Source organism: Lagopus leucura, unplaced genomic scaffold (assembly GCF_019238085.1).
Source record: "Lagopus leucura isolate 7727_CA_CO unplaced genomic scaffold, USGS_WTPT01 Super-Scaffold_100001, whole genome shotgun sequence".
NCBI classification, from domain to species: Eukaryota; Metazoa; Chordata; class Aves; order Galliformes; family Phasianidae; genus Lagopus; species Lagopus leucura.
In genome coordinates, this window is record NW_024962262.1 from 48,249,158 (window position 1) to 48,271,074 (window position 21,917).

At 43.5% G+C, this 21,917-nt stretch overlaps 1 protein-coding gene across 1 annotated transcript in view; it reads right to left on the reverse strand.

Annotated features, from left to right (window-relative positions):
• Positions 1-6,394, reverse strand: part of TMEM131 (transmembrane protein 131) — a 92,918-nt gene extending 86,524 nt beyond the window's left edge. The window contains exon 1 of the mRNA XM_042866787.1: positions 6,274-6,394. Within this exon, the coding sequence (XP_042722721.1) occupies positions 6,274-6,394 (121 nt within the window). The remainder of the gene's footprint in view (positions 1-6,273) is intronic.
• Positions 6,395-21,917: the final 15,523 nt, after the last annotated feature.

A 21,917-nucleotide genomic window follows, 5' to 3' on the forward strand; every position in this document is an offset into this window, starting at 1 on the left:
CCCAAAAATATATATAAAAAATCCCTCTTTTTTAAACCCAAACTAAAAAACCCACTTTTATTTTTCACTAAAAACATTAAAAAATAAAAAAAAAAAAAAAAAAAAAAAAAAAAAAGGAAAAAAAAAGCAGAAAAAGAATTAATTTTCAGAAAATATTAGATTGTAATCCTTCAACTCTTTGTGATTTTCCCATGACATCCAACGCTGGAGGGACAGCTCCAAAATTACTTCATTTAATATGCTGAAGTCCAAGCTATCCAAGCCAGTTCACCCATCCCTTCGGTTTCCCTAATCGAGCGCTCCCATTTTAGTTACAAAGTTGACAAAAAGGAAAACATGAATTTTGTAGCAAGAACTGCTGCCTCCATATCTGAACTGCTCCTCCATATGAGATAAGCAAACTCCAGGAGAAAGCAAACTAAGCTGACTTGTGCTCCTGTTTCCAAATTAACGTACTAGATCCCTAATGCCAAACGATCACAAAGATAAGGGCCATTTCAACAGCACGCTCCCAATGAAAGAAAAATTGCATCTTGGTATCAGTCATGAAAAATGGTAGTATTTTAACATTTATATTTTTATCAATTATTTCTAAAATAGTTGTAGCTTAAGCTAAAATTCAGTGACTACCACAAATGAATGGCATCAGTTGTTTCTGCAACAGGTATGCAGCATGCTCTCCTTCTGGAGTCACAGTCCTAGGCAGGCTGGATGTGACTCCAGAGGCCATCAAGCCCAACCTCCTGCTTGAAGCAGGCCCAGTGAGAACAGGCTGTTTGAGGCACTGCAGTCCCACACTTATTACCATGAAAATTACCCACAGTTATTATCATGAAGAATGCAGGTTTACTTCCAATGCTGTCTTTTAAATGGTGGGGGAAAGAGACCCTCTTGCATGTTGTGCTACAAACAGGGAGGCTCCTATGTGCAGCAGCCAGAGGCACCACGCTAGATAGCAGTCACTAGCAGGAGAAATAAAGCATTTCCATTGCCTTTTATTCTTGCCAAGCTCACAAACACAGGAACAAACCAAACTGGTTCTAGGCTGTGTTTCAGTCACAGGACTTTTACTGCCGGTTATGCATGAACCGCAACAGCCACCATTTACTGAATGGTGATTTACCAGCAAATCCCAGCAGATTTCCCAAGTGTACAGTTTGAAAGATTCTTTACAGAATCACAGAATGGCCCAGGTTGGAAGGGACCTCAATCTCCAACTCCCTGCCACATGCAGGGCCACCAACCTCCACATTCAATACTAAACCAGGCTGCCCAGGGCCCCATCCAACCTGGCCTTGAACACCTCCAGGGACGGGGCATCCACAACCTCTCTGGGCAGCCTGTTCCAGCACCTCACCACTCTCTCTGCAAAGAACTTCCCCCTGACATCCAGCCCAAATCTTCCCTCCTTACCCTTGTAAACTTAGATCACACACAGAGTCATAGTACACACAGCTTGAAGGAGAACTAAACTGGCTAGGTTTTGATATAAAGTGATATACAGAAAATGTGCAAGCTTAATTGCAAACAGTTGCAATTTTAGAATGCAGAAGTGTTTACAAATGACTCAAAGTAACTTGTATTGCAATGCTGGCAATCAAACACAAAAATCACTACAAAAGCGTTAAGCTAATCAACGCCTATGGACTGCTACAAAGTCTGGAGGGGCTTCATCATGCTGGGTACCATACAAATAACAGTAATTTCTATCAGGAGTTGAACCATCTCCACAGGCAAGGACACCTCAGCTTGCCTCATGCAAGCAATAAAACCGGACACCTGTAAAGGATAAAGAGACGCAGAGGAAGAAAAACAATTATTTCAAGATAACACAAAGCCATGGAGAACATGAGGTCTCAGCTTCCTGTTCACTGAATGACAATGCTTGCTTACATTTAATTTAGCCCAAACATTCTGCAAATGAGCATGAGATCTTTCAATCCAAGCATGTGGTTAATATTTATCATTCAAGAAAGCAAAGAAAATCCGAGTAACTCTCCTATACTTAGTTTCAAAAACACAGTGAGACAGTATGGTCAATTTTTATCCTCACTGTGCTTTCCTCATGCTTAACATGCTACTACTCCATCTATTACAAACTGTGTGTTCACAGCCTGACCGAGGTCATTCTTTCTGGATCACATTTTGATTTGTGTCAGGGTCAAAACATGAGTATTAATATCAGCGGCTATAAGCTTATATTAATTCTGACAGTAGGATATGAGAAACGAGCAGCGTATGGGAAGAGTTTGTTACCTGATTGTAAGCATGTAAGCTTTCTCCCACATCAACTTCCAGCATTAGCTTAGTTTTACTCACATGAAGTATCCTGGGTTGCCATTTTAGATATTAGCAAAAGAAAAGCTATTTGTCTGAGATAAGCCAACGACAAAACCAGAACAAAAAGCTCAGCAACCAAGTGCACTGTTTTAAAATCTCCCTTCAGATCTTTCATTACTACATCAGCTACCATTTACACTACTTACACTCAGTAGTTATCTTAGTTTCTAGGACGTTAGTAGAAAATACGTCAAGCTTTGGTTAAAAAAATAAAAACTTATCATTTATACCATCAAATCTTGAATGTTAAAATCGAATTTTCTCCCAGATTCCACACTAAGATATAAATTTTAAAAATTACACCTAGAGATTAAATCTAGTCGAAATGTCAATCGTAGAATGACCAGAGTTGGAAAAGACCTCTCAGATCACCCAGTCCAACCATCAGCCCACCCCCACCATGCCCACTGCCCACGTCCCTCAGTGCCACATCCACATGGTTCTGGAAAACCTCCAGGGACAGTGACTGCACCACCTCCCTGGGCAGCCTGTGCCACTGCATCACTGCTCTTTGTGAGACAAAATTTGTCCTAATATTTCACCTGAACTAGTCCCCTTGCCTAACTTCAGGCCACCACCTCTTTGTCTACCACTATTTACCTGGGAAAAGAGGCTGACCTCCACCTCACTACAACTTCCTTTGAGGTTGTAGAGAGCTCCCAGGACTCGCAAAGACATTCAGGCTCTCTCGGGCTCTCTACCTGTACTGATTTTGAAAGGTGAATAGATAAAAGCTACACAAATAGTGTCAGCAGGCCTTCAGCCAGCTGACCAAATAAAAAGCAGCACAATTTTTTAAAGTTGCTGTAGTGTAAGATAAATAATTTTTAGGAAGTTACAAATGAAATAGGAACAAAGAAACAAACACAAGAGAATCCTCAGGCTCAACAGCACACTCATAGAAAGCATCTGTCTTCAAAACATAATCCTGACTACAGGGTTTATAGTACTATTATGGCTTCCTCCAACTTGAGAAGGATACCGTGCATTCCGCTCCACCAAGACAACAAAAACTGCACACTCAAATAAAAACTGAAAGTTGTCCTCAAACCATGTGGCAACACAGAATGCGGTAATTATACTAGGAAAGGAAGAGTGTTCTACAAAAAGCCTGAAAACATACTTGTAAAAGAAACTCTTACATTATATTTTTGCTCCTCCCAAATAGCAGGAGCCTCTTTGAAACCAAATGCGCAATTTTCTTCTTGTCATTCTTTTGCTGTGGGTTCACAGATTTCCCAAATGACAAAAACAAACAAAACAACTTTAACTTTCTACTCAGTCTTATTCATTCATATACAGGCACTAATGGCCCAGCTAGACTAAGAAATAAGAAATAGCATGTCACTGTTTAATCTGAAATTGATGTTTGAGCTTTCTGGCCAGCCTACATACAGTTTGCTCTGCTCTCACATTTTTCCCACGTACTTCTAACATGGTACTTCTCTAGCACAGAGAGCACACAGAGAAATATCACTTTCTTCCCCATGAGTTTGATTTACAGTCTGTATACACAAAGGATTTGAGTTTTGCTTTTCATTCATAGACAAATGGCAAAGCTGTTTATTTTCCACAAACTCCTTAACTAAGACTGGGGACCAGAAGCAGTCACGTCAATCTGAGATCCATCAGCATCATGATTCTTCTCACTTGTGAGAACTGCACGAAGAGCATCTTGCTGCTCCTGCTTGAGACACATGAAACAAGCATTACACTGCTGTGCATTGGCTCCATCTTTCCCCACACTTTGCCTCACAGATATGCAAGATAGGAGGAAAAGCGTTCTCCATTTTCATTTTTCTCTTTTGTGATATTCTGGTTTGTTCTTCTCTCATTTCTGTCACCCATCTGGGCACCCACTCCTATTTCTTTTTCTTCTGCAGCACCTTTTCCAGAATTTGTACTGCATGCACCAAGTGTCTTCATACAGTCACCCTCACCTGAGCACAGCAGAAATAGGACAGGAGCAATTCACAGCCTCACTTCTACCTCTTCTCCACAACTTCCTTCCTGCAGCTCTAGTGAAACACGTATGTCCACATCTGAGGGACTGAAATGATATTCCTATTTTTTTACTTCCTGTTTTTGGCTAGGTTCAACCAGCCCCCGGGGGCCGCCCCCGGCCGTTTTTCTTTTTTTAAACTGTGTCTTCCTATGTTTTACTTGTCACAACCTAGTAAGAAAAGTGCTGAACAAAGGGTGAAACACCCTTCTCTCCCTTTCCTTCTCATGCACTACCGTTTCCTTTCAAGCTCCTACCCACTGTACAGACTGGTCCTTCCTCTTCCATGCTCAATTACTGCACCTTGCAGAATGGCACTTGGTTAAGATCAGCGGGGACTGGATCTCACAAGCCACTACCTGAAAAGTCTTGCTTTAAAAATCCACTGGACTATTTCCATTTTCCCCTTCCTTCTGGAGTTACACACACATGTTGCACTGAAGAAAACATTCAAGACAAGTTTTCAACAGTGGCCCTACATTTGTGGGGAATTCTAATTCATCAAGGAATTCTAAGAAATCCATGAAAGATTATTTGGAGAAAAAACAAAAAACAAAACACCAGTCCGTGATTTATTAGTAAATTTAAGCAAACTACTAAAAGAGTCTACATTTTAAATAATAGACTGTATTAACAGATGGAAATCAGTGCAAATTCTTCCACTTTCTCAACAGATTTCAACCACAACCATCCGAACTCTGAATCTAGCATTGCCTTTGTTTACCCAGGAATGCCAAGGGAGGCTGCAGAGAAAAAGCAGCAGCTCCTCTACAAATCAACAAAGCCACACCATAGCCTAAGCTGTCACAGCTTCCAGGGCATCAGTCCCATCACATCAGTGTATGGCATCACTGACAAATCTTGTATACTCATACATGTGAAGGAATGCAATCAAAGTCAGAGTTAAAAATAGATAGTTCTGAAGTATTTGAATGATTCCAGCGCCTTGAGACAGACAGACACACTTACATGTTCCCATCGCTCTAAAAACGCTGCACCTTCTTCACACTGCTTTCTAAACGGTGAATTCTCAGAAAACAGCCAAATGAACAAGAGCGTTTGCGACTCAGAATTCGTTGTTTTTATTATCACCGTAATGCTGACACCAACGTATTTGTAACAACAATTCGGTAAGCAATCACTCAAATCGAGTACTACACAAGAAGGAAAAAGAAGGCTTACTGACCTTTATCGTGACACGCACATCCTAACAACCCGGTTCTTCCCTCAGTTCTGCTATGGAGATACATACGCTCGCTATCTCCTTGCTGAGCTCCATGCCCTTCCTTTCCTTTATCCCAACTCCATTTCGCTCTCTCCGTCCGCCCGCGTCACCTCTCACCCTCCCCACACCCCCCGCAGTGCAGCACCGCGCTCGGAAAGCCGCCCCGCGCCTCCCACCCGCCAGCGCCCCGCGCTCCCCCGCCGCACAGCCACGCTTCAAAGCGCTCCGTGAGCCCGCACCTCGGCAGCGCAGGAAGCAGCCACCCTCAACAACGCCGCGGCGTTCCGCTCGGGGCTCCGCTCTTCCCCTCCCCGCAGCACGGCGCGGACACACCGCACCCAGACGGCGACCCCCGGGGTTCCTCCGCCTGTCCCCGTTTGACTTTCGACCAAGTTCTGGCCGCCCGTTTGCCTCGGGCCGGCGCCGCGCCGGAAGCCGGCCGCGGGGCAGCCAGCTCGACGCTTTTTTTTTGTTGTGTTCTGTTTGCTTTTCCCCTCCTCTCTCTCTTTAAAGCGCGGCCCCGGCCCCATCCCCGACGCTGTCAGCGACGCCGACCCTCCCGGCTCTCCCCCTCCCCACATGCACGGAGTGCGGCGCGAGGCCCCGGGGGCTCCTTCAGCCGCCCCACTGCTAACAGCCACAACCGCCGCGGCCGGAGGAGGAGAAGGACGCGGCGATGAGAAAAGACGGGAAACGAAGGACTCACCTTCCTTCTCGGCCCGGGCCGAGTGCAGGAGCACCGCCAGGGTGAGGCGCAGCGCGGCTGCCCCCCAGCCGCCGCATTGAGGGAAGGGGGAGCCGGCCGCCGCCTCCCGCCGCGCCGTCATCGCGCTGCCGCAGCCGGTGCGGGTCCGCCGCGTCTCCGGCCGGGCCGCGGCGCGCGCGCGGAGGAGCTCGGGGATGGGAGGGGCGCAGAGAGGCGGGGCGGGAGGCGGGGGAAGCGCAGCGTGGGCACGCGCATGCACGCGCCCCGCCACCCCCCCGAGGGGCGGAGCCAATGAGGGGAGGAGGGCGGCGCCATTTTAAGTTTGGGCAACACGCCTCTTCCTTTGCTGAGGGGTTACGAGCTGCGCTTGGTTTTATTTTTCGTGTGTGATTATTTTTTTTTTTTTTTTAATTTTTCCTTACTGTTGTTATTTTTGCTGTGACTCTGTGCTTTGTGCAAGCTCTAGCTGTCCGCAGTGTTGGTAATCCCGCTTCTTCATCGCTATTCCCTCCCTCTGAAGGCTCAGGGGCTGCTCTCATTGTTTCCCCGCAGACCGCACCGAGGATTTTTCCTGCCCGCTCTCAAAATGGCGGCAGGAGGGCTGCAGTCGCGCGGTTTCCTGCGGTGCTTTGCGGGCTCTCTGGTGCCGCGGGGGGTGGGGTAGGGCCGGGCCGGTGGCTGCCCACGGGCGACAGCCGCCCCGAACGCCTTTGCCCGCGAGGTGTCCCTTGCATCCGCATCCATCCGTCCTCCAGCTGATGGTGGATCCTGGAGGCTGCTGGGCTGGGATGTAGGCAGTGCTCCCTGTGCTAGGTCACACAGTGCAGGCATTGGTAACAACGTTAGTTGAGCCGTTAAGGTTGGAAAAAACTTTTCAGATTATTTAGCCTGACCAGCACCCCCACCATGCCCACTGACTACATCCCTCAGTGCTACATCCACGTGGTTCTGGAACACCTCCAGGGACGGTGACTGCACCACCTGCCTGGGCAGCCTGTGCCACTGCATCACCTCCCCTGGGAAGAAATTCTTCCTAAGATCCAACCTGAACCCCTCCTGGCACAGCTTAACGTGTTAAATGTCTCATTCAGTTGCTGTGACCTGGCAGAAGAGACTGAGCCCTACCTCGCTACAACCTCCTTTCAGGTCATTGTAGAGAGCAATAAGGTCTCCCCTGAGCCTCTTCCGGATTGAACAATCCCAGTTCCCTCAGCTGCTCACCATGAGGTTTGCGCTCCAGATCCTTCACAGCTTTATTGCCCTTCTCTGCATGCACTTCAGGACCTCGATGTCTTTCACGTAGCTAGGGGCCCAGGACTGAACATGGTACTTGGATGGGGCCCTGGACAGCCCGGTCCGTGGGAGGTGTTCCTGCCCCCAACTGGGTAACCTTTGGGCATCCCTCCAAACCCAAACCTATCTGCACCACGCCCTGAGGTGGAGCATGAGGGTCAGTGTGAGAATACAATGACATCCATCTGCTGAGGAAGAATGGAACTTACCACTATCCATTTTAACAACATCTGTGGTCTTTGGATCTGTGAAATGAGGGAAGCAAATGTGTAATTGGAGAGACCATGTATTGTTACATATGCAAGGATGCTTGTTCATCAAATGAAGGCAATATTGGGTGCTTTGCAGCAGTGATGGCAGGAGCCATGACTCCAGGGGTGTGGCATGCACCCGTGTTCTTCATAATTCACTTCCCTACAAGATCAACATCTTAGATTGGGTTCAAAGTTCTTAATGATGAGGTCCTGTTTTAGCTGCCGTAACAACATAATAGGTTTGGATAGAATGGTAGATCCAGAGTCTCCAAGGGACTGACTGATGCATAGACTAAATAAAAATAGTTACATTTATTATGGTTCTTACACAGTTGTTGTATAGGCTGTTCTTTATTGTCTGAACACACCAAAGGCACGTTGAAATTACATATATTGTTGTTTTCTTGAACTATGGCCATAGCATCAGGTAAGTCTATTTTTGAGGAGATAAATGGAAAATCAGTAGTGTAGGATCAAACCTTTTCACCACTAACAGTGGTCATTTCCAGAAGACATTGATTTGAATTAAAGGCCTAAGTGTAAATACTAATCTCTCACACTGCATTTTCTTTTAACCGCTGCATTGAAGCAGCACATATGTGAATGAGTGACTTGAAAACTCATGAGTCCCTCTTAACATTTCTCAGAAGCACTCAAACCACAGTAAATACGAAGCCAGACCAGTGCTGTGAGCAGGAGCCACATGTGGACTTCTGTGGGGAACAGGTACGTGAATCAAAGAACGCAATCAAATTAAGAACTTAGAAAGGCAAACAACAGTCAGGGCGTAATCCTGATTTTACTTTATTAACAAGGCTTCTACTGTGTACACATTACTTTTCTGGGAAAATAAGTCAGCTTTTTCCAATTCTATTTTAAACCCAACATTGCACAACCGAGCAGACAGACTTTCTCATTCTAATTTATGCTGCAGCGCATTCCACCTCTAAAATGAATGGGAACTCTAATGAAACTAAGATGTAAGGATGGTAAAATCTGCCTCCATTTAAAAATGGAAATAACAACTGTGTTATTAAAAAAGGAAAAAATAGAGGGTCTGTGAAGTAAATAGGAGAACAACTGTGAGTCCTACCATTATAGTATGTATGAATCTTAAATCTTAGAGCATAAAAATACAGGCAGTTTTAATTGTTCTATACAGAGAATGTCTTTCTCAAAAGATATTATTAAATATTTAGAAAACAAATAGCTCACAGTGCATATTCTTCCTTTCATCTTTATCCAGAACTCCTACTGTTTTCAGTCAAGAGTTCTGTGTGGAAAAAAAACAATACAATATGGTTCAATGTCTGTAAATGATAAAGCAAAAGACATTCTGTTAATTTATTTCTGAGCTAATCTGGTTTATATTATTTTGTACAAGTTTGAGGCTCTCCAAGCTGCGTGGTTGATGTGTGTTGGGCATACAAATACAAACATTTGGATATCACAGTATTATATGAGCTTATTGAACAGTTTTGTGTTTTGTTTTTTGTTTTTTTTTTTAATGCAAGTCTCCTACTAAAAACCTAACATAATAAAATATTATGGAATATAAAATATTATTATTTTTGAAATGTACTTCTGTAAATAAACAGTGTTCTGAGACAATGACGTTCAGCAACTGACTAGTCAGATAGTAGTTCAAAATATTTCTCCTCTGAACACCCAAAGGTCAGCTTCCGACTGTCATGGAAGCTGCCTTCATTGAGACTCTAAACTCTTTTTTTGGGCAAAGAACCAGAACTGATAAAATGTGGATGTGCAGTTTCTGTCTTGCCATCTTTACAATGGAGTCAGGAGGCTTTGGGAGAGTGGTGGAGCAGTCAGTTAGAAGCCAGAACCTCGATGGCTGCTGGTATTCATAAGAGGTTATCTATCAGAATCCTACAGCGATAATCAGATGTTCGAACTGCCTGTCTCTCCTGCAGAGGCACTCCGATCAAATCAAGGTGACACTGCAATGTTTGTGGGGTCCTTTTCACAAGTTCATCTGGGAGGATGAAAAGTCACAGTGGGAAATGCAACCTGCTACATTATCATTGACATTTCTGTTGTGAATGTACTGTGGATTAAATTCTCTTTGTTTTTGGCAGATGTTGAAAATGATAAATTGTTTGAAAATAAACCAGGAAAAAAAAAAAGAAAAATAAAGAGAGAAAGCATGTGGACCATTCAGTCATTCTTCTGTCGGTACAAACTTACTCCTGGTAGCTTGTTTATTAGTATATTTCAAGTTCATTTTAAAATGATTTAATTTAAAAAATTCCTATCACTTCATCTGAAAAGTGTGCACAAGTCCTGCTCTTCACTGCCAAGAAGATTTTCTGATAGTCTTACCCCATCCTCTTTTCCTTTATTACGACTTATTCCCATTTATAAAAGCCCAAGTATTTCCTCCCCGTCTTAAAGGTTTACATTACTTAAGTGTTTGCTGACTTAAGATATGCCTCCATCTATCTCTGCTTTAACAAAACTAGATGTATTTAGCTCTTTTAACCTTTTTCTATGAAACAGCTCTTCCGGATAATTCTTGCCTCTGTTCCTTAAATTGCCTCATTTGCTTTGACATTATGATGGATTGCAGAGAAACGTTGCACATACCAGCATTCCATCTGCTAGGAAAAAGTCGTCCTTTCAGAAATGTTTCAGTAAGCTCAAGCTGCCAAAATGAGTTTGTGTCACTTAAATGTTTTGCATCACTTGGCTATATTTTTGAGCTAGTACCAGGCACTCCAAAGCTGAACTTCTCTGCTCTGTGAGTCTGTGGCTTGTCTTTTACTTGTCAATACTCTGCAGCTCTGGGTACTCCACTGGATTTGTCAGCTAAAGTCAAGCCCTTCAGCTGAAGACAAGTAGCTCAGGACACCGTCTGCTTTAATATCCATGCCAGATGAAAATCGTTGGAGAGCTTTGTTTCCAATATTTTATTTATGGCATTGTGAAACTGGTACTCAGAAAACAAACAAACAAACAAACAAACAAAAAACCAACACAGAGGAACTATAATACATATTCAAGTTTTTCTGCAGGATTTATTTTCAGTGAACCCTTGTTACCTTTTACTTCCTTATTCTTTAGATAAGTAGTTGTAAATTTTTTATTCTTGGTTTCATTTTTATTTTCTGTTCAGTTAATGACTTGTATGATCATACACCTAATATAAAATCCAAGATAGTCATAATTTTTGTTAAACCACTGAAAGAAATTACCCTTTAGTTCTTTAAGAATTCTACGTTTTGTGACCTAAATGTAACAAGCCAAGGTTACTTCCTCAGATAGGGGATGATCAACTTCTTATCAGTCTTGACATTTATGACACCTACTTGTGCTGAGAGCCTCGATTCAGCATTACTGTGATAAAAACTGTGACAATGTATGATTGTGGCTTACTAGATTCCTCAAATAAAAGAAATTACACAGTATTTTGACGACAGTTGTACAAGTTGTAGTAGCACTGTGGTGAATTGTGATGTGAACCGTAGTTGTAGATACAGCACACAGGAGCGCAGGGATGCTGACCAGAGAGACCCTGACAGGCTCAAGAGGTGGCCCATGCAAACCTCATGAAGCTCAACACGGCTGAGTGCAAGGTCATGCAACTGGGTCATGGCAATCCCAAACACAGACTGGGTGCTGAGGGGGTGGAGAGCGGCCCTGCAAAGAAAGACTTTGGGATGTTGGTGGATGAAAAACTCAGTAAGAGCTGGCAATGTGTGCTTGCAGCCAAGAAAGCCATCCTGGGCTGTGTCAAAAAAGGTGTGGTCAGCAGAGAGGGAGGTGGTTGTCCCTCATCTATTCCATTCTTGTAAAACCCCATCTACAATACTGCATTTAGTTCTGGTGTCTCCAGTTGAACTGAGTCCAGAAGAGGCCACGAGGATGATCAGAGCACCTCTCTTATGGAGACAGACTGAGAAAATTGGGGTTCATAGAATCATAGAATCACAAGGTTGGAAATGACCTGTAAGATCATCTAGTCCAACCATCTTCTCATTACCATTGCTACCACAAATTAAACCATATCTCATAGCTCCTCATCCAGATGCCTGTTGAACACAGCCAGGGATGGTGACTCCACCACCTCGTTGGGCAGCCATTCCAGTGCCTGACCACCCTTTGAGAGAAAAAGTTTTTCCTCATGTCTAACCTAAACCTCCTCTGATACAACTTGCAGCCATTTCCCCGGGTCCTGCTTGTTGCCTGGGAAAAGAGGCCAAACCCCTCTTCACCACAACCTTCCTTCAGGTAGTTGTAGAGTGCAATGAGGTCTCCCCTGAGCCTCCTCTTCTCCAGACTGAACAATCCCAGCTCCTTCAGCTGCTCCTCATAAGACTTGTGCTCCAGACCCCTCAGAAGAGCAGGAGTGGGATTCTTTACAAGGGCATGAAGTTATAGGACAGCTGGTAATGGCTTTAAACTGCAAGAGGGGATATTTAAATTACATGCTACTAAGAAATTCTCACAATGAGGATGGTGAGGTGCTGGAATGGATTGCCAAGAGAAGCTGTGAATGCCTCATCCCTGGAGGTGTTCAAGGCTAGGCTGGATGGTGCTTTGGGAAGCCTGGTCCAGTGGAAGGTGTCCCTGCCCACAGCAGGGGGTTGAGTTTATATGGTCTTTAAGGTCCCTTTCAACCCAAAGCATTCTATGATTCTGATTCTATACATATTTGGAAATTTACACGCAATATACATTATCTCATTAAGAAATCACTAATTCATGTTTTCCTGCTGCTCGATCTGTGTCATGTAATTGCCATAGCACAGCCCCTCTCTCGTAACGTGATGCCAGCACCAAGAATCTTGGTTGGTCTGATATGGGATGACCCATATTGGTTTGATATGTAAAAGGTGAAGGCACCTAGAGGAGCCTAGCTTTTAGTCAGCTGTAATACAGTGACATGAACTCTCCGTGTGGAGTGATTCGCGTATCACTTTTGCTCAATCTGAATTGTTAGCAGTGTTCTTGTACCCTAACCATCCAATGCAGTGCTATGCGCTGCGACATAGTCAAGTTGGGAGATAAAGCAAAAAGGGTTCAATCCTGCCACAAAGCCCAGCCTAATGGGAGACCTTAACATCAGATTTGCTCTGTGCTTAAGAGCAGCATTGGTGAATCACTCACATATGACCATGTATTCATTAGATGTCTTGCTAGTATGCTTTGGACTTGCCAGATTGAGTTCCCAAGGGTGGGCTGTTGCAGCCCCTTTTGGCTGTAAGCACAATTGTACGGCCTAGATAATGCTTGGCAACCTGGCAAAATTCCTTTACTGATGGTGTAGCCAATAGGTGTTTCATTGTGACAGGAAGGTGATATTTACTCCTCTCATACGCTCCACTGCTTTATGAATGCTGGAACTTTGTAACGTGGCACTGCTATCAAGGCTGGTGTGGTTCTTTGCAGACCTGCAGAGCAGAAAGTCAAGGCTGCTGACATGGTATCATAGTGTTGTACCCACAGAATCATGGATAGGTGGTAAATGTGCTAAATTCTTCATATTGATTTTTTCTGTTGGAGAAAGAGGTATCTTGTGCAAAGTAACCTTTGCATGCAGAAGCAGTCTAGTGATGCAATAGGAGAGAGCAAAGAGGAAGAAACAGGAAAAGAAAAAGAGTAGGCTTAATCTGAGGGCTGACCGACCAACTGCCCTATTCAGTCTGCAGATACATAAGTTATATTCCTAAGTTCCTAAAGCTTTTCTGAATGTTGAGACTTCTGATTTTCGGGTTAAATGGGATCTCACCAAAATGGTGATAGACTTTACTATGTGTGCCTTTTCTGATGAGCACATCCAACATCCATGCACTGATATTCTCCTGTCAAAGGACATATGTGCCCATGTGGAAAGACGTTAATTAGCTACTCAGACTTGGAAAATGCAGGTGATTTTAATGGAAGTCTGTAAATGATCAGCATGCTTGATCATTTACCCAGTTGTCTCCATGCAGATTCTAAATCATGCATCATTCCGTTGATGCTCGGCTGAACATGAGCCGACAGTGTGCCCAGGTGGCCAAGAGGGCCAACGGCATCCTGGCCTGCATTAGAAATAGTGTGGCCAGCAGGAGCAGGGAGGTGATCATCCCCCTGTACTCAGCACTGCTGAGGCCGCACCTCGAGTACTGTGTTCAGTTTTGGACCCCTCACTACAAGAAAGACATTGAGGCCCTGGAGCGTGTCCAGAGAAGGGCAACAAAACTGGTGAAGGGTTTGGAGCACAAGTCTTATGAGGAGCGGCTGAGGGAGCTGGGAATGTTCAGTGTGGAGAAGAGGAGGCTCAGGGGAGACCTCATTGCACTCTACAACTTCCTGAAGGGAGGTTGTGGTGCAAAAGGGTCTGGCCTCTTCTCCCAGGCAAATAGTAGGACCCGAGGAAATGGCAAGAAGTTATACCAGAGGAGGTTTAGGTTGGATATTAGGAGAAACTTTTTCTCTCAAAGGGTGGTCAGGCACTGGAATGGCTGCCCAGGGAGGTGGTGGAGTCGCCATCCCTGGCAGTGTTCAAGAGGCGCCTGGATGAGGAGTTATGAGAGATGGTTTAGTAGCTTGTGGTACTGATAGGAATGGGAGGGTGGTTGGACTGGATGATCTTGCAGGTCATTTCCAACCTTGTGATTCTGTGATTCTGTGATTCTGTGATTCTGTAAATAGACACCAGCATTTGAGGCTCTTGGACTGATTTTCTTTAGTTTCATGCTAGCTAACAATGCACATAGAACCCAGATACACCTATGGAATAGGAGAGCATTTTTATGAGGTGCTGTTGATTTCAATTCATCAGCTAAATGGAGCAAGATATGAAGCATCCAAAGAGGGCACACATCAGAGGCAGTGTCACCTGTGTGTTCTGATTACTATCTGGGCCACTTACCCTCAAAGAAAGAAACCAAAGCCCAATACATCCATGCGTGGAGATGAGACATGTGGGATGAGACAGGGTGAAGTTTTTATGGTGTAATCTGTTTAAATGCCTTAAAATTTGGAAGCAGATCTGTCTGCTTGTTCCTTGGTTCTTCTCCAGCTTTTTGCAGTCTCTTCTGGAGGATCTTGAAGTGTTTGATGATTACATTCTTCTCTTTGCCCTTCAGACAGCTCGAGATATTTTCTCCATCTGAACTGAGTCATATGCTGCATGATACAAAGACTGAGTAGGTGAATGTCTGGATTTTCCTGTCCTTTCAGGTAACTCATATTATCATTCAAAATGTCCTTCTGGGTATAGACTTAGGGTGTGCACTTCTTCTTTTTTGGTCTTTTTTTCTGTCTTTCATTTCTGTTTCCGAGCTGGATTATATAAATTATGGTTCTTCACTGTTGGCTGACTTCCCCTTTCCTGCTGTGGGTAAGCATCTCTTTCAGTTCTGCATGTTAAAATAGAAAAAATATATATGAGATATATATATGAGATATATATCATATATATATATATATATATGAGACCAAAAGTAGAGTAGACTACAGAGATGGTGCATCTCTGTAGCCTTGAAAAGTCCTTCACTGATATTTCATTGCTATGGCCTGATAGATGCCATTTTAACATGTCTCCAATGCTTATGATCTCCTCCCTCACACTGGGAAATAAAGCCTCTCAAGGAAAAATGTGGGGATATTTATGGGTGAGGGTTAGTTCCAAGGTCTATAGACTACACCAACTATTACAATTCGAGGCTGTGTTCCCTAAGTTTTGCATTATTTGCAACCTCCTCATGTTCTTTTAAAACACTCTTGGCTGCCTTTTTTTTGTGTGCAGTAAACTGTGGGGGAAAGTGGAGTCTGCAGAACTGATGTAGATAGGAGAGTTGTCTCCTTAATTTCACCTTTCAGAGGAGATGCCAGGCTTTTTAGGGCAGGTAAAGGAGAAGTGGCATCAGCTGGGCTAGAGCAACACAGCTCTTACAAGAGGCTGCATTTGCAGTGGGGAGTTGAACTGTCTTCAAACAAGTTGTAGCAGGCAGTTTGGGATCTGGCTGCAGTTCCCACCTCTGGCTCATCTGAATTGAATTAACATGTAATCCAGTCCTGCAAAATTGTATCCAGTGTCTACCAAATCTCAGATCTGCATAAACTGAGATGTGGTTGAGTGTCAGACATCCCAATCTTTTGCTGCACAGGAGAGTACAGAAAGATTCAAAAGAAAAAGCACTCACTTGGATGAAGAGCTGTGTTGGGTTAGTGTACAAAGGAAGCCTGAACTGAGGCTCCTGAATAAGTGGTTGATTTTCTTGAAGAAGCTTGTTCTGTATAAGAGCCAGCTGCTCTTCATCCAGGCACTGCTATTCCGCCAGCAGCCAAAGAGCTGTCAGCCTTCCCTGTCCAAACTGAGATATGGGGGCCTTAATATGCATCAGCATGGAGGTGACATTTCATTCAACAAAAAGAACGGGGGAGAATGGAGAACCTAAAACATTTTGGGTTCAAAAAAAGACAGAACATTTTGGCACTGATGCCCTCTCTGAAGATGAAAGGACCCTATACATTCCTGTAGGGGTATATCTACATGTCTGAATGTGGATAGTTGCTTGTCTGCTCTTACACTCTGAGCTATCAGGACACAGGCCAACTCTGATATGAAAATGAAACCGCTGTGCTTATATTTACCATGAGTGCTCTCTCAGCAGGGCTTATCAACAGTGTTCTTAGCTTTCTAGTCAGTGCAGCTACCTAATATCCAGAGCAGTCTGGCTTGCATTCAGCCAGCTCAGTCCAAAAGCAGCTGCATGCACTGCTCCACATGTCCTCACTTGCATTTCTGTTTAGTTACTTACAGTAGGCAGGTATCACAGTGGCTTCTGCAGCAGTTGTACATGGCTAAGAACAAATTGTGGCAATCATTCTCACAGCTCTTGTGACAGTGATATCCTTGGTATATAATTTCATGGCCTGTTCAATTAAAATGTAAAAATGAGAACATACTGAAACTAAAGGGAAAAAAAAAAAAAAAAAGAAGAAAGAAAACCAGAACAGCTCTAAGCTATTATTTATTTAAAATCACTTTGAAGTGAAATTAAGCTTTTCAAAGATGAATGGGTTTATTGTGGCTCCAAAACAAACAATAACAAAATCCAGGCTTGCTTGTGCAGCAATGATTTAGGTGGTGAATGGGGAGGAGATGGTCATAGTGGGCTGAGCTGAATAAAGCACGATAGCAAGTTCTTGAAAAACCCACGTAGGAGGGAGTCCTGCTGCAAATCTGTAGAGTGATATGACTCAGCTTCATCCTGATAAGGTTTTCATAGGGAAATAAGAGACAAAACCTCTGATCTTGGTTGCTGTCATATAAAACAGGGTTATAAATGGTCCTGCTAGTGTCTTGATCATAGCTTACAAGTAATTTTTATTGCCAACATTCCTTTGCTTTGTAGTGTACTTTGACACAGCACTATTGTGTGTATTTCAAGAGAACTCAATAGCTCTTCAATATGAGACTTGATGCCTCACAGACCACCAGAGGTGGCTGTGCCAGAGGGAAGACAGTACATGAACAGTGGCCAAGTGGACTTCCTGGATGGGGATCATGCAGCTGGCCATCAGCCTGCTTTCATAGAAACAGGAGGAGCAGAAACATCCCCAGAGGACCATTCAGGCAAACAATGACAGATGGGTCCAGGCAGTTCAGCTTCTCCCTTAAGCAAAGTCTGCTTGTATTGGAAATATTCAGAGAGCCACACCACGCTTAAAAGGAAACAAACAAATAAATCTACAAAAGAAAAAGAGAACAAACCAAGATGCCAAATTAGCTGCCAAAGTACATGCTTGCTGTGATAACCAGCTGTTTAACAATGAAGCTGCATGAAATGTTTGTTCCCTTGCATTTTCATAGTGCCAGCCATACAAAGTGGTCAGGAGCTGGAATGGGCTGAAATGGACTTTCTGGGAATGTGGTTGAGTCACCATCCCTGGAAGTGCTTGAGAAACATTTAGATGTTGTACTAAGGGACATGGTTTAAAGGGGAAATGTTGGTGGCAGGTGGATGGTTGTACTGGATGATCTTGGAGGTTTTTTCCAACCTTGGTGATTCTATGATTCTAAGACAGAAAGCAGAGATCATTCAGTAGCCCAACCAGGAGTCAGAGACCAACTTGTTCTGGTATGTCCAGAACTGGCAGATACTAATCTCTTGATCCACCCAAAAAGCCAATTATTTTTCATCACTTCTAGTTTACCTGCACATTTTTCCTAAAATACGCAGAATGCAAAAACACTTGAAAATAATGGTACACAAAGCGTCAGTAAATTCTTGTGTTTGTAAGTCTTGTGATGCATTTAGAGTCAGGAAACTGAGATACAGAATGGTTGAGCTGACAGAAAGGAAGGAAGAGGAAACACCATTGCTTTGAACAATGTTATTTATATAGTAGACCTGTGCTTTTATAAACGAAAATATGAGAAAGCATATTTTTGAAAATGCTGCACCTAATGAAAAAAAAAAAAAGTCCTAGAGTGAAATCCTGTGTAGTTTTCAAACTTGTTTGATGACTGATGTTGGTGCTCTAGTGGCTGCTTATATAGAAAGTGGTGTAAGTTTCTGGAGAACAAGTGAAAACTGAATTATTCATAGTTTAATGTGTCATTTCTTTTCATGCTTCGTATCTTTGAATGCAGTGTCATTTTTAGCTCTTCAAAATACATAGGCACCACTTTCATTTTTGCGAAACTATGTATTTTAAGGAGGATGTTTAAACAGCACTGGCAACTTTGCAATTCTAAATGTTAGCATTCTGGTTTTCAACTAAATAAAGCAGGGTTTGCAGTGGAAAACCCAGTGTGTAAGCTTGAAAACACGGTTAGAAAGAATATGTGGAAAAATGAAAACGAATTAAAAATATCTGTGTTAAACTTGGGTTGTAATGCCTGCTGCAATTTTACTGTTACTGATGCATTTGCTGTGGAGAGCTGAATACTAGCATGAGGTATAAAAGCACAGGTATTAACTTCTAGCTGTTCCAGCAGGGCAGAGCCCTGTGAATCACAGTACGAAGCACAGATCAAATGCTCTTATGCAAACATCATACTGTGCTGGCAGTAATTCTCCATGCACCCTCAGAGGACTGATGATGTGGCATTCCCTGTGCACATTTGCTTTGTATAACTGTGGGCAACTGCTCTCAGGCACAGTATGCCTAAGTATAAGCATTTACATCCTCTGCTATGGGTGAGCAAAAATAGACTGGAAAAAGCAAACTCTGAAGGTGGCCGCATGCTCACCAGGCCACCTCCTATAAACATCCAGAGCTCGTGGCTCCTCTAAGAGATAGGATGACCTCCCTCCTGCACACCTCTATCCACCCCTGTGGAGACCTGGGCATGTCCTGCCAGGTCTGCATCACGCAAGGACTTCAGAACCACATCTCTGGCATCACCGGAGGCTTCCCAGCTGTCTTCTGCTTCAGTGCAGTGTTGAGGCCACATCTCCTGTTTCTCATCAGTGTTTAATTTGCTGAATCAGTACTCTGTGAACTGATTCAGACCCTAGTGTTGATGACTAATGCCAGGCACTCCCTTCCTTCCAGGCACCACCTCCTTCACACTCCTTAACCCTGTTCAGCCAGGGAGCTGCAAGGACTGGAGAGCAGCTTGGCTCTCCACTGTGTGAACAGGTGGTGACAGTTAAGGCCTTATCCCCAGGTGGTTATTTTTTATTCACATAAATGTTTCAATTAATATCTGAACATATATATTTTTTTAAATCTGTGTAGCTACAGGATGATAGAAAATAATCCTTGCACACCCTATGGTTTACAGGACTGTTCTTGAAAAGAGATCCTGGGTGGATTGAAACTCTTGTTGTTTCTCAGTCAGCTGGTATCAGATGTAGAACAAGGTAAATATACTGGAAATGAAAATTATATGATAAACGTAGCTTTATTTATGAAAAGTGGCCTTCTAACATGTAGAAGATTAAGACTTCTAGGAACACTCTCAGTAAAAGCTCTGGCCCAACTTCCATTTTCCAAGGCATAATATAATACGAACAGAGAAATGTCCTACTGAAAAAAACATATCACCTCTGAGTGCTTTCTGTACTCCTGGTACAACTTTTCCCTCTTTTGTTTGACAAAAAAGCACAAGCAGTGTGACCATTGCTGTGATCTTGGTGGCTCCAGGAAGACCACCAGTCTTTGCAGGCTCCAGTGTGGAACTGCCTGCTCAAGTCTAGAGGATATCACACATTCTTCATTTTTATTCTGTCTATTAGTGAGACTAAAATGCTGGTGCTCACCAGACTCATCCATTATGTGCAATTTGTGTCTTGAAAGCTTCTATGCAGAAGCCAATGACATCCTTAACAAGTTAAACCTTCTAAACCAATCTTCTAAAAAAGCTTCAGAGTTCCTTGGGTTGTGCTGGATCTTCCTCCTGTGGGTTTTTTTGGGTGTCTTCAGTTTTCATATCTTGAGTTAGATAATTTATCATCCTCCGAAATATTTCTGGTGTATCATGAATATGAAAGGTGCTCTGCAGAATTTGCAGTTGTTTGTGCTTTGCCCTAATTTGTCAATGTCACTGTAATTGGATGACCTAGGCTCCAAATCAGAACCAATAACGATATTTTGCTTTTGATTGTATTGAGGTGGGCCACTATTTTGAACTGCATTTCTTTTAGTGATTGCAAAGCTTCGACTCATTTGTTGGAGAAGTCATGGAGGGTTTTTGATTTGTTTTCTTTTTCCTTAAAAGTTGTGCTACGGGAAATTCAAGATGAGGCAGATGTGGCCAAGCCCATTTCTACCACCCAATGTAATCCCTCACAGTTATCCATTATGACAAGAAAAAAATATAAGGGCACGTTGTGATACGTCACCTGATATTATAGCTGTTTGCAATGCACAAATTCTTGCAAATGTAATGAAAATGGCATCTATTAGAACTTAAGCTTCTATTTTTTGTCTCTGTGAATGTTTCCCTTCACCTTATACTAAGTGGGACGTTTCACACTTTTTTGCCAGGACATGCTGTGGAGCATTTGGCTATTGTCCTCATGGTCTGGAAATGTTAATCACTTTTTTTATTGTTGTTGTTCTTAGAGCTCAATTTCTAGTGCCTTGTGAGGCAGCATACTGACTAGGAGAGAACCTGACTGCACAGCTGTAGTTTCAAATCCTCCAACAGATCCACTTAGGAGTAGTATTGCACAATGACCTACTTTGGAGCTAGCAGAGGGAGTAATTCATCTTTGCCACTCCATACTCATTCTAGAAACATCTGAAGCCCGGAGAACTCCCTGAAGCCATATCTCCTCCTGCCAGCTTCCAGCCGGGGGGGCTTCAACACATTTCCAAAGCACATTTATTCTGTCAAGTAGCCCACAACCCCTCCTGGGCCCTTACGTGAGGGGAACTCTTGCTACAGTAGCAGTAGAAATACCGATCACAGTATAATCCAACTTCCACAGACCGGAGGGTTAAAAGGAGATGATTTTCTTTCTGTGTCAAGCAGTCATTAACACTTCCCGGTGTTATTCTGGAAGTATGTTTTCTTTCCCTTCGTCTCTTGAGCATTTTCCATGGATCAAGGTTTCACCAAGTCACAGCCCAACAGCACTTTGCCTTATCAGCTATTCACTTCAGCAGAGCATACTATGTGCCAGCTTTCATGTCTGTTTTTTTTTTTTTTCACATGAAAAACACGTCTTAAGAACATAAAACTATTAGAGAGTATCCAGAGAAGGGCTATGAAGATGGTGAGGGGTGAGACATATGAGGAGCAGCTGAGGTCCCTTGGTGTGTTCAGCCCAGAGCAGTGGAGGCTGAGGAGAGGGCTCATGTTGACCTCAATCTCATCAGGAGGGGAGCAAAGGAAATAGAGGGACAGAGCCTGAGGGAATGGCATGGAGGTGTGCCAGGGGATGGTCAGGTTGGGGATTATGAAAAGGTTCATCACCAGGGCATGGAACAGACTGCCCAGGGTCACAGCCCCAAGCTGTTGGAGTTCAGGGAGCATTTGGACAACGCTCTCAGACATAGGGTTTAAATTTGAGATGGTGCTGTGTAGAGCCAGGAGTTGGCCTTTATGATCCTTGTGGGTCCCTTCCAACTGGGTTATTCTGGTTCTGTGGCTGTATTCATCGCTGGTGGTGTGCCAACCACTCT